This window comes from Equus przewalskii, chromosome 5 (genome assembly GCF_037783145.1).
Source record: "Equus przewalskii isolate Varuska chromosome 5, EquPr2, whole genome shotgun sequence".
Taxonomy (NCBI): domain Eukaryota; kingdom Metazoa; phylum Chordata; class Mammalia; order Perissodactyla; family Equidae; genus Equus; species Equus przewalskii.
The window spans coordinates 77,063,704-77,076,239 of NC_091835.1; the positions used below are offsets into that span (position 1 = coordinate 77,063,704).

A 12,536-nucleotide genomic window follows, 5' to 3' on the forward strand; every position below is an offset into this window, starting at 1 on the left:
AGTCTGTCCAGGAAACAGAACTCAGAGAAGAGAGCCACATACCTGTAGGATAGGCTTCAAAAGGACCTGAGCCGTGTCCGCTCCCCTTCAAATACACAGGGCCCGAGGATCCCAGAAAGGGACACAGGAACGGGTCCGTGGCAACCTCCACATCAGCTTCACTGCTGTTGTCAACATGGCATGTCCCTTTAAAACAGACACCTCAGTCACTGAGCCCATTTTATTCAAGTACCATTCCATGTTCTCTCCACTTTTGGTATTTTCCATATTTACAGATGAAAATTTTGGATAGAATAACACATAAAAGAAAAAACTGCAGAAATTTATATTAGGGTTTTAAAAAAAATTGTTGAGGCCTATAGATTAGTAATTGAAGAAATTCGAGACCTCTAATAGACTTGAATAACCATTGTACTGGATGTGTGAACCCGGCTGCCGGCCCAAACTGGTTTCCAAGAGAAAATGATCTGTGTGCAAATACTACAGACAAAGCAGCCATGGTTTAAACCACATGATGCCATCAGCACTGCTCCCTTCCTCCACAATGTCACAGATGACCAGGACCAGGGATTGGCACTTAACCAAAAACCTCCTAATGCTCAGCTCATAGAGAAGCTCAGCCAAAAGAAAAACGTCCTATTGTGAGTATCCGAGCTGAACAACCGAGAAATGATAGGCCAGTTAGCAGTGGACACAGCAGGTGAAAGACAAGAGATACTGTAAGGGTTAGAGATGCCATGAGGAGCCATGTGCCTCGCAAGCAGAAATTGGGCAGTCGAGGGGGTGGGGGGGGTCTCCGAGGGAAAGAAAGGTCCCAAATGAGACTTAGAGTGCTGCAGTCTCTAGAGCTGCTCCAAATGCTGACCATCTCCAGCCCAGCATCCGGGCGACACGGCGCTATTATACTCCTGCTCTGTCCCTTTAGACTTTTGTAAAGGTCTTTTCAGTAAACCCTGCTACATCTGAACGAGCCTGGTTCTCTGCTCTTTGCAACCTAATGAATCTAACCGGAAGACCCACTTTTATGCTCAGATCTTCCCTTCTATCTCCACACCCCCCATCACTGCCTTACTAAGCACTTTGTAATCATTTGCTGAAATTTTTTGTCTCACCACTGATGAAACTGTGAAACAGAAAACAAATATTCTTCCCGCCCAACTGTGGAGTCTGCCACACAGCAGACACTCAAGACATGCTTGTGGGAAAAGATGGCAACATGTTTGAAAATAACGTCAATAGCTTCCACCTGTTGAGCCCGCAATGCGTGCCAAACACCAGGTAGTTCTCCATTATCATTTTATTTTTTACAACACCTAATAGGGAAGGACTGCAATTGCCCGAGGATGTGCAGGGAGTGAGTGTCAGAAGTGCTCTTGAACCAGGCCTGTGCTCCTGAATTGTGTCGCCTCTATTATTACTATTCTTAAAACCATACAGTTCTGAAAGCAAGAGTCAGAATTAGATTTCTCTAATAGAATGGTTTTAAATTACTTGACTTCTAAGACTATGCATGAAACCAGTTAATGTCCTTTAAGTAGAGATTGTTCAGGGACAAAGAACATTCACAGGGTAATGGAAATACTACATTGCATGGAGGAATTAAATTTTACTTAACCTACTTGTCTTCTTTTAGTGTCAGAAACAAAGATTTTTCTAGTATTTAAGAGACGTGCAAAAAACTATTTAATTTCAGCTTGGCTACTGATCTTGGGCCAGGTCCTATATATCAGTGTATCAATTTCTTGTGAAAACTAATATTATATTTGAGCCTCCCCTCGGATTATTTCAAAACAATACACCCATCTTCATTTTAAACACTTACCATTACTGTCATGTTGTGGCAAGAAAAATCCGCCTCCTGAAGAAGTGACGAACTGGTGGTGGCTTCCACTTTCGGAGGAGACGTACCCATCCTGTCTGTCAGCTAATGTCCCCTGCGATGATAAATAACTGGGGATATCTGCCGGCAAGTTGGTCTCATCTATAATCAAACAACAGCATTCTGTTAACAAGAAGGATCGTCAACGCCCCACAGCTTCCCTGATGAACGGTATATACTGTTTTGGTTTCCATATAAATCAAATAAATCCATTCCTGCAAAGCCAACTTGATGGGGCAGGATGCAGGTAAGGTGAACCAGGGCTCTGCTGCTCTGGGAAGCATGAGCTGGTTTTCTATTTTATTGCCTGTGAGATGCTCCTCCCGAATTTCAAAAATAACAAATGTTTAAAAAGATAAAGGCTTAGGAATTTTCCTGGCATAGTATATAAGCTCTTGACTTAAGCTTGATTTCGGCCCTGTGCCGACTTAGCATCATTCATCGATATAGGTGTTTGCACATATTAGTCAAGCCATAGCCCCTCTCCCACTAATACTAGCATCCTCTCTACATGCCTGCACACATCTATGCACACACAACAAAACAAAAACTATGGCAGAGGGTGCATCTCATGCCTGAGGGATGGCTCCTGGCTCTCCATCACCATCCTGTGAAGGAGTGTTTTACTCTGATTTGGACTATATCTTACAGCCAACAGGATACTCTCATGAGGTTTTAACAAAAAGTATTAACTTTTAAACGTTAGCTTTATTCTGGGCTGGGCTGTTATTTTTAGCTAACCATATTTCTGCAGCTTGAAACAAATGAGTCACGCTTCTGACATGGCCTCAGACTGTGAGACACACATTCTAGAAGAAAATTACCACGAGACCACAAACACACGACTAGCGCACTCGTGCCAAGCTTCTGTTGACACACCTGTGTTGGTAATGCTGCAATCCTCGTTCCTCCGCCTAGTGTGGTAGATGATGACCACCCACACAAGCGAGGTGCCCACCACACAGCAAACCACCGCTATGATCACCACGCCCACAGTGGCCCATCCGTCATCATCTAACGCCGAGGCGGTCATCGGAGGGGAGTCGCAGGTGGGGGTGGGGATCACACTGAGGCGCACGCTGCCTCTCTCGGTGCCGAGCGTATTAGACATTTCACACGTGTATTTCCCAGCATCACTGACATCAGAGTCCACAATGATCAGCAGCTGATTGCCTGCTGCAAAAAAGTGCCTTTCAGTGACCACCAAAGGGCTGTCATCCTTGGTCCAGTTCAGTCTGGGAGGAGGGCTACCCCCCGCGATGCACTGCAGGACAGCCGTTTCTCCCTTGGTTACGGTGCGGTCTAGGAGGGGCCGCAAAAACGAAGGTGTTTCTGAAACGACAAGTTACATTTTGTCTTTTTTTGAGAAGATTAGCCCTGAGCTAACATCTGCTGCCAATCCTCCTCTTTTTGCTGAGGAAGACTGGCCCTGAACTAACATCCATGCCCATCTTGCTCTACTTGATATGTGGGATGCCCGACACAGCATGGCTTACCAAGCAGTGCCATGTCCACAGCTGGGATTCGAACCAGTGAACCCCAGGCCGCCGAAGTGGAACGTGCGAACTTAACTGCTGTGCCAGCAGGCCGGCCCACGACAAATTACATTTTTAATCTCCTAAATGAAATTAGGTTTTGCATATCACCAAATCTAGCCCCTGACCTTATTCAAACTGGAACTTAAAATTGTATTCTCCCACAATTTATGCACAGGCTTCTTTAAGAGCCTAAACAGGTACTCAACATTTGGGATTTCATTTCATTACCTGGCTGTCATTTACTTATAGTGCCCCTTAAGGATAATATTTACTATTTTTTATCTCAGTCTCCCTCACTCTTGACAAGGCTGGGGGTATGGAGGAAGGATGGCAAAGCAAAACATTTCAATTTTTAGAAATAGAAAATGCACAAAAATAATTTCAAGCACAAAGGTGGGTTGATGGATGAAAAAAAATCAGAACGTCTAAATTTTCAAGGGGAAACTTTCTAGTGTTAGATGACCAGGCCTATATTAAAACCCTGAAAATAATTCACTTTTATTATTTGGTATTCATAGGTTACTCTGATTAACTCTTTCAAAGATACATGTCTGATTAACACGTTCATGTTTTTTAAAAGCATCTGTTTAGGTAAAAGATAAAAGACGAACTCTGATTTTCAGAGTGGCATGGTAGACATAAAAAGAGAGCAGCTCCCTCCTGCTTTGTTCATATGCTTATTTTCTTCCATATTCTTTATAGTGTCAGGACTATGGGGTAGAGACTGCACAAGGGGAAACACAGAGGACAGTGATTCCCGCAAAGGGAACCCTCAGAGCATCACCTCCCCTCTCTGCCGATGGGGCAGAGCAGAGTCATCTGACTGGACACAGGAAGACGTAATGCCCTCCCGACTCAAAGCTTCTGAGAAGCCATTTGTTTTCTCCAGGAAACGGCAGTGTCCTACGAATCATCTCTCCCCATCACAGGGTGTGAAACTTAGGGTTCTCGGGTGAGCTAGGATCTTTAAGACAGATTTAGATCACCGAATCTGAAATTATCCACGTACCCAGGACAGTCAGGGTTGCATTTGCAGAAATGCTTCCCGCGCTATTTTGAGCTGTGCAGCTATACACCCCGATGTCCTCTATCTTCACATCCACGATGAAGAACACGTCATCCTCAGGCATAACGTGCATGCGTCTCTCGCGAGCCGCAGGGAAGTCTGTGCCCCCGTCCTTCTGCCAGGCTATCTGTGGGGCTGGGTGTCCCAGGGCAGCGCACTCCAAGCGTGCCATGGCCCCCGCACGGATGGTAAGGTCCATGGGGGTCTTGGTGAACGAAGGCAGCACTGAAATCCGAAAACAATGTGGGTGTCAGCTATGGAGTTTCGGAGGTTCATTTTCATTCCTCTTTTTGATACTTACAAATGTCGCCGACACAGGTAAGGCAGGGGTCATTTCCGATCCCAAGACAAGGAATCTCACGTTGAGATGGAGAGATCAAGTGACTCCCTCAAGGTTACCCAGGTCCAGAAACGATGGAGTCGGGATGAAACCCAGGTCACCGGATCTGCAGACTGATGGGCTCTCTGCTATTTTCCAGCCACTTTTTAGCTTCCTCGATAATTATCTCTTAGACCCTGGGCAAATCAATTCATCTCTTTGCACCTTGACCATTCACTCCATCTTTTCTGTTTTAAAGTCCCTCCTGGCTCTATCATTCTGTGACTTTAGATATGGGTGCTGTCCTACAATTTTAAATTCAAAATTGTTCTCAGTGTCAGGCCTCAGCATCATTTGCTGAATGAATGCACCAACGAATCACATACAAAATCCTCCACCATGGAAGACACAAATGATTAAGCGATAAAGTGGCAAGGATCCTACTGTGTGGCCTACCTGCCACACAAAGCAAACGATGACATACTTTTATTAACAGTAGCTAACACTTAATGCATTTACTGAGCACTTACTATATGCCAGGCGAATGCCTGAATTCTGCTAAGTCCTTTACACAATTTATTTTACTTAATTATTATCGTACTTTTATACGGTAGGTGCTACTATTCCTAATCCTAACTGAATGTTGTGGAAATGGAGGCACAGAGAGGTTAAGTAACTTGCTGAGAGTCACAGAGCCTTGAGTGGAGTGGCAGAATTCAAACCCAGATGTCTGCATGGAGGCGGTGTGCTTTTGACACCATACTTCATGGCTTCCCACATCAGACCAGTACAGTGTGAACTCCCAGAGCTGAAAATATCTGGTTCATCTCTGGTTACGCACCACACTATCGATGGTGTCTTCAACACAGTAACTGCTTGCTTAGACACAAACAACCAAGAATCTTCATTTTGTGGAGTGTGAGGTAGGGAAAGGAAAGGTTAGGTAGAGAATGATGAGAGCAGAGGACGGGGTGAGGAGGAAGAGGAAGAGAGGAAACCAGCCTTCTGTTTCCTAAAGGTGTCTTTAAATGCAAAAGGAGAAGTCAGACCACGTACTATTTACTGTAAGCTTGGCTTTGACAGAGTAGGACGAACCGAAGTGATTGGAGATGACACACTGGTATTTCCCTTCACTGGTGAATTCCACGTTGCGTAGCCGCAGAATGGTGGTGTACTCCATCACCTCGCCGCCTTGGGCCCGGAGGTGTGCGTAGTTCTCCATTTCAGCATCATGCAGGAGCTCATTGTCTTTTTTCCAAGCAAACGTCATCGGGGAGTCACTGCTGCTGGCAGCCGAGCAGATAAAACTCAAGTTGGAACCTTTTATTGCCGACTGTGTTTCTGGCTGAACCGTGATCTGGGGTTTAGGAAAATCATCTGTTCAAAATGGAGAGGAGGAAAGAAAACGACTTGAAGTCTTGAAAGTCCAAATGCTGCCCAGATTTGAACACCAAGAAACTCCAAACAAACAGCGGCTCAGGGTTTACCCTTGGGTATGTTTCACAGATGGGCCCACGGTCCCAACATTGAGATGATGGCCCCAGAGAGTGTTTATAAAGTAATCCATTCATTTCAAATAGACTGAGACCTACTTATCAATCGTTACCTGAGAGGGGACTATTGTTTTGGAATATAGTTTATTCCAGACCCCTTGTGCTTTTTTTTATATAAATACATGAGAAACCAGAAATTTCCACAAATAAGGAGCAGCAAAATTAAGAAAGAAACATCAGTAATGATAATCAATTATCATTAGGACAGCAATGAACACCCCCATTTCCCAAAAGCAGAAGCCATATTAAAGAGCAGTAATTTTTAGGTAGAGCAAAAAAAATAACCCTGTAGTGAAAGAAAAACCATCTCCGAAACTCACAGTGAGCCCCTGGCTTCAGCCCGGAATTCAGAGCGGACAATCAATCAGGCCGCTGGGCTGCACTGTCAGAGCTGCAGTGTAATTAGAGCTTAGCAACTCTTTCATTCCAAACAGTTATTTTTGGTTCTCTGTTACTTTTTGGAAAAGTTACCTTTTTGAACTTCAGTTTCTCAGAGATGATCTAAAACCAGAAGGAAACATCGCAGATCTACAGCAGTGTACCACTTGGGTGCTCTGAAAAAGTGACGTGTGTGTGAACGGGCGTGGCGGATGCTCTGATAACTGCGACGCCAAGCCTGCATGTTACCAGCAACACAGCTGCTGCTTCTGTACGATTATTCTAAAATTCTCACCTGGTAAATCGACGTTCAGATTCACAACGGAGGGACTGAAAAGTCTATAGGTACTATACAAATGTCTCAAAGTTATAGAGTTCATATTTTGGGACCAGAAAACTAAAAGAAGGACCCTGGGAAAGACACAGCTCAGGCCCTTATAGATGGATGCCAAAAGCTTATTTAGATCCAAAAGCTACACCAGATGTTTTGTTTCCAGAAACCGTTGGCACTGTTTAATACTGCAATCTAAAAAAATATATTTTTCTTGTACTTACCAATTGTAGGCAAAACAGACAAACAAATTTTTTAAAGGCCAATGTAAAATTAGGTTCTGTAATATTTTAACACATATGCTTAAATTCAAGCATATTTTGATTTCACGTCCTAGATGCACATTTGTTTGTACAGCCGTCTCCACGGCAGTGACCAGGAAGCAGCAGGGTATGTACGAGACAGGAGGCTGCACCGGGAGGTGAGCGCTGGGGTTCAGTCCATGTCTGTTCACCAGCTGGGTGCAGGCTGGGTGAGCAGGTCTGAAATGCTGAGAGGCTTGGATGCTAAGATGATGGACCTTATATATATTTATAATAAACTCAAACTCTTTATTACTTGTAATGCTTTACCCACCCATAGTAAAATTTTTAGCAGCCTATAAATCACCGGCTAGTAATTGTCTCTTTCTACTCCACATAAACAGCATGTGCACAGGGCTTTGTGAGGTCTCTTCACTGAGCTCACATGAGTCTCTCAACAACCTTCGGAGCTGGGAAGAGTGGAGAGCAGAGCTCCCATTTCACAGGAGCAGAGGCGGAGATTTCAGGGATTTAAGTAGAAGGGCTGGACTGTCCTTCAATCCTCCCAAGACCCAAAATCATTCTCTTTCCAGCAAACCACCCTGATGCCAGAACAAAGACGAAAAACTCTTAGAAAACTCTCTTTCTCATCTGTAAAATTAAAACAGTCAGCCAACTACAGATCCATTTTCATCTACCTCTGCAGAAATAAAAGCTTTATTAAGAGAATATAAATTTATTCAAAACCATTATTTGTACAAATGGGAGAAAAAAAAAAAAGAGGCCTTAATAAAAGGCAAAGGCAATAGTTATACTTACCACACACAAAGCCATCTGGGCTAACGGCAAAAATACTCCTTCCCTTCAGCAGCTGAGGATGGGCACAACTGGCACTCACAAAGCTCTGAAAGTTGTTTTCCGCCACCCACTGTGGGAGCCATTTTAGTTGGCAGTCGCACAAAAGGCTTGATGTATTTAAATGCCTGGGGAGAGTAATTACATTCAATTTGTTTTGTATGAAATGCAGATTTCTACAAGTAAACTAAAGTCAAGTAAATATTAACAAAGCAATGAATGTGGAAACCAAATACATACATCCCATGTAATAAATACGCTAGAGTCCATCTTAAAATGCAAGAAATGCAACTCGCACGGCTTGTTGCTGTGGTTCTTACCGACCTACTGAGCTGGAAGTGCTGACATAGCAAAAATACCTGTCTACTGAAAACGCGTCGCTAGGATTAGGCACCGCGCTATACTAGGTCCCACAAATTCAAATTGCAAATTCATAACAGAAAGAAAAAGGAACTCCTCTTTTCAGCAAAGAGAGCAAATAACCAACTCCTTTTGCTTTCTGGCATAAAGATTAAGTAATGTTAAGAATATGTTAGACCCTTGTCGTAGATAATCTAGGATGACACACCCCATGATGGTTTCCCCCTCCATGCTTTATTTCAAACTCTTGGAAGGAAAAAAAGAGCTTACAATTGTTGAAGTTTCTTCATTTGTGAAAATGCATTGCCTTGTAATGACATGATTGCATTGTCACTCAGGTCTCTGAAAAACAACCAAATCAAATACATTAGAGCAAATTATGGTCATTGCGTGCCTTCAGGCAAAGCCTGGGCCCACACTGCCAAACCCATTCACCAAATACTCCATGTGCTGAAACACACAAATGGTGTGACTCTGCAAGAACCCATAAGGAAGCCTGGATTGACTGAAGAACAAGGATATCTGTACCCGAGGCTGGCTCTGCTACAGTGAGATGGATTCCCTTCTCATCACCATGGACAGGTTATTTGATGCATAAGGGCCTAAGGTGTTCTGCTGTATTATTTTATTGTATTTCTCATTATTCAAAATAGTAACCATTACTAACTTCTAAATATGCAAATAAAATTCCTCGTAATTATGCTTTTAAAAAACCATCATGTATAAATACCTTTTATGATATGCACTATGCTAAGTGATTCATATTTACATACATATTATTAAATTTAGTCCTCACAGCAACCCAAAAGAAGATGGTATTACTACCTTGCTTGACATGAAAGGAGCAACTAAGATTTGAACTCAATTACTTTCAATTTCAAAACTCATGGGGCCAGCCCAATGGCGTGGCGGTTAAGTTAGCACATTCCACTTTGGTGGCCGGCCTGGGGTTCGCCAGTTCGGATCCCGGGTGCAGACATGGCACCACTTGTCAAGCCATGCTGTGGCAGGCGTCCCACATATAAAGTAGAGGAAGATGGGCATGGATGTTAGCTCAGGGCCAGTCTTCCTCAGCAAAAAGAGGAGGATGGGCAGCAGATATTAGCTCAAGGCTAATCTTCCTCAAAAAAAAAAAAAAGAAAACCAAAAAACATGCCCTCAGTCACTACTCTATTCTGCCACACACAGGAGAGGCAGTAAGGTGTTCAGACAAGATGTACTTGTTAAAACAAACAAACACTTCAGGCAGGACATTTATAAAATGAGAGAATACTCTGGGCCAATTTTATTTTTAACTAGGAGTTACAAGCAGTGTGAATGAAAGGACTCTCCACATGATTCCTGCTCTGCTCTTCCTTACCGGGGTCAGAGCACAGAAAGGGATTTTGAGTGAGACAAGTAGCAGAAGACAGAATGAGGTACCAAACGTGGGCAGGGAAAGAGGCTGCCAGAGTCGAGAAGGTTTAGAAAATTGAAGCAGAGGTTAATTCTCCACTGATACACTAATTCCACTTTCCCAGAAATGGAATGGGTCAGATGACAAACCCTTTTGGCTCGTTTCCCTTTGAAAATAATTTGTTTCAGAAAGTCCAGCAATACAGGTCCGCCCTGCCAGTTGCCGCTTTGCAGAGTCATCTCCCCAGCACCTGAACGGCGCACTGTCCGTATGTCTACAATCCCAGCCTCCCTCACACTGACAGGCACGGCAGAACACGACACAAGGGAGCCACAGCTCAGGAGACAACAGCTCAGGCCAGGGTACAAACCAAATACGTATTTTACATGAGACCTTCTTTCATCCAAGTTAATGGATATTAAAATCTCTGGCTGCAAGCGTGCCTTAATACAGAGGGCCTATGTTTTACATCACTCTGCACCTTCACTGTACAAGTGTAACACACATGCCCAGGGTTCTGAGCAGCTGGCTGGCTCGGTGCTCATGCAGGACTGACTCCTACCGAGGGCGGCTAGCTTGCTCTGCTAGGGGCTGAAAATATTTGAGCCCCTAAATGTCATTTCAAAAATGTGTGCCAGAGTTACCGAGGGGAGCAGGTAGGGCCTGTGAGACCTGAGCTCGCGTGAAGCAGGGACACTGTGAAAGCAGAGGCAGCCCTGGCTTCAGGCTGATCCGGCCAGTTGCTAACCAATGGGTTATCAGCAAAGAGAACAAGAAGAAGAACAAAGGGGTGAGGTTGGTTGCCTGTTTTATAAACAACAGCAACAAAGAACGAACAACAGTTCTCCAGGTAGTGTTAGTACCCTCCTAATGTCACAGTCAAGGACTGTGGGAATTGCCTTTTTTTGATCTTTAAAATCTAAGTCTCCTTAAGTGTCCAATGGAATCAACGAACCCTCAGAACGACCACTTCTTAACTTAAAATAAAGGTAATAATAGCTGTTGAATAGTTTTCTCATGAGGATTAAATGAGACAATACATATAAATACCTGGCATAATGCCTGACATGTGGTAGATGCACAGTAACTGACAGGGTTCTTTCTCAATATATCACTACTTGAGAAAAATAACTAAGGAAAACCCAATAATGCAAGGTAGCGATGTCCTTAAATGCAAAGGAAAATATGTAGCTGCATCCTTCCATACAGATGTGGATAGATGGATGGATGGATAGATGGATGGATAGGTAGGTAGATGGATAGATGGATGGATGGGTAGGTAGGTAGGTAGGGAGCTAAGTAGGTAGAGGACAGGTAGACGTGTAAATATAATTTATGGTACTGAGAGGATACCAATAAAACTACATTCTAGTTTATCTTTTATCACACGAGTCGATAACAATCTCTAATAACGTTTAGGGTGACTAAATTCAGCTACTCACAGATGTTCCAATGCATCCAAACCAGTGAAGGCTTTTTTGGTAATAGATCGAATCCGGTTTCCCTGGAGGATTCTAGAAAAAAAAGAAAATTACATTGGAACAGTTAAAAAGCCATCCTGAGGTGGAATTCTCATGAAAAGCACTGCTTTTTAAATCCTTTGTGAATCATTTTATTTCCTTCAATTAAACGATACATCCTGTAAAAACATACCCATGCCGTCCATTTCAGTCATACAGTGCAGCATGGTTTTCAAAGCATTCAACAGAGAACACAGCAAAAATAGGTATTCGATAAATTCCTCTGATGGCTAAACTAAGGCACTGATCTTCAGTCTTTTTAGGGGGAGGAAGAAACTTTATTCCAAGAAAGCTGTCTCAGAACTCTAAGAAACAGGCAGATCATGGTGGAGACTCTCTCCTTGCCCTCCCTCCCCTCCACAGGAGTTTAGGGCCATGTGTAAGTCAATTGGAAGACCAGAATCCAGTCATCTACGAGGCCATTTTATGGCTAATATAAGCATATTTTTACCTTATATTGCTTGAACCCTACTGCAGTATTATCAGCGGACACTGGATCACCTCATTTAATAATTCCTCTGAGCAGAAGGCAACATCGAAAGTTTCAGAATGTTGAACTTAGTAGGTACACTAACTTTACAAAATGATAATCCCAACAGTCTAAGCACTCAGAACAATTTAAAATTCTCTCGCTATTAAAATAAGCTTAACCTAACCAAAGTGTTGCAGAAAACCACTGTACCCCAGGGAGAAAAGCCATCCTCCTAGACAACAGCTCTCATTTGGGGAAATGACAAAGGGTAGCACCCAGATTAAGCACCTATTTCTAAACTCTTCAAGACATCAACTTGTGGGACTGACTCCAATGACAAAACAAAACGTTTAGGTCAGGGAGTGAGGCCATACTCACAGCCGCCTCAGTTTGTCGAGCCCAGAGAAAGCACCGTTCATGTCTTCAATAGTCCAGGAGATTTCATTGTTCTTCAGGTCCCTAATTAAGAAGAGGAATGTTACTGAAACTAGTACCAGGTACCGAACACAAGACACAAGCCTTCTCTTTAGAGATACGCTCAGAAGTCTAAGATCACCACCCAGGTGGCATATAATTTGTAATAAATTCCTCCTAATTCCCCACATCGTCTCCACCCCTTTCAAAAGA

At 43.4% G+C, this 12,536-nt stretch overlaps 1 protein-coding gene across 4 annotated transcripts in view; it reads right to left on the bottom strand.

Annotated features, from left to right (window-relative positions):
* LRIG3 (leucine rich repeats and immunoglobulin like domains 3) overlaps positions 1-12,536 on the bottom strand; it is a 45,436-nt gene that overhangs the window by 2,773 nt on the left and 30,127 nt on the right. For 3 of the 4 annotated variants that reach the window (XM_070619645.1, XM_070619643.1, XM_008526275.2), the window contains 9 exons: positions 12,288-12,368; positions 11,360-11,431; positions 8,792-8,863; positions 8,126-8,289; positions 5,859-6,179; positions 4,427-4,708; positions 2,759-3,211; positions 1,823-1,981; positions 43-186 (listed from right to left, as the gene is read on the bottom strand). In XM_070619645.1, the coding sequence (XP_070475746.1) occupies positions 43-186; positions 1,823-1,981; positions 2,759-3,211; positions 4,427-4,708; positions 5,859-6,179; positions 8,126-8,289; positions 8,792-8,863; positions 11,360-11,431; positions 12,288-12,368 (1,748 nt within the window). The remainder of the gene's footprint in view (positions 1-42; positions 187-1,822; positions 1,982-2,758; positions 3,212-4,426; positions 4,709-5,858; positions 6,180-8,125; positions 8,290-8,791; positions 8,864-11,359; positions 11,432-12,287; positions 12,369-12,536) is intronic. The other variant, XM_070619644.1, reaches the window with a different exon arrangement.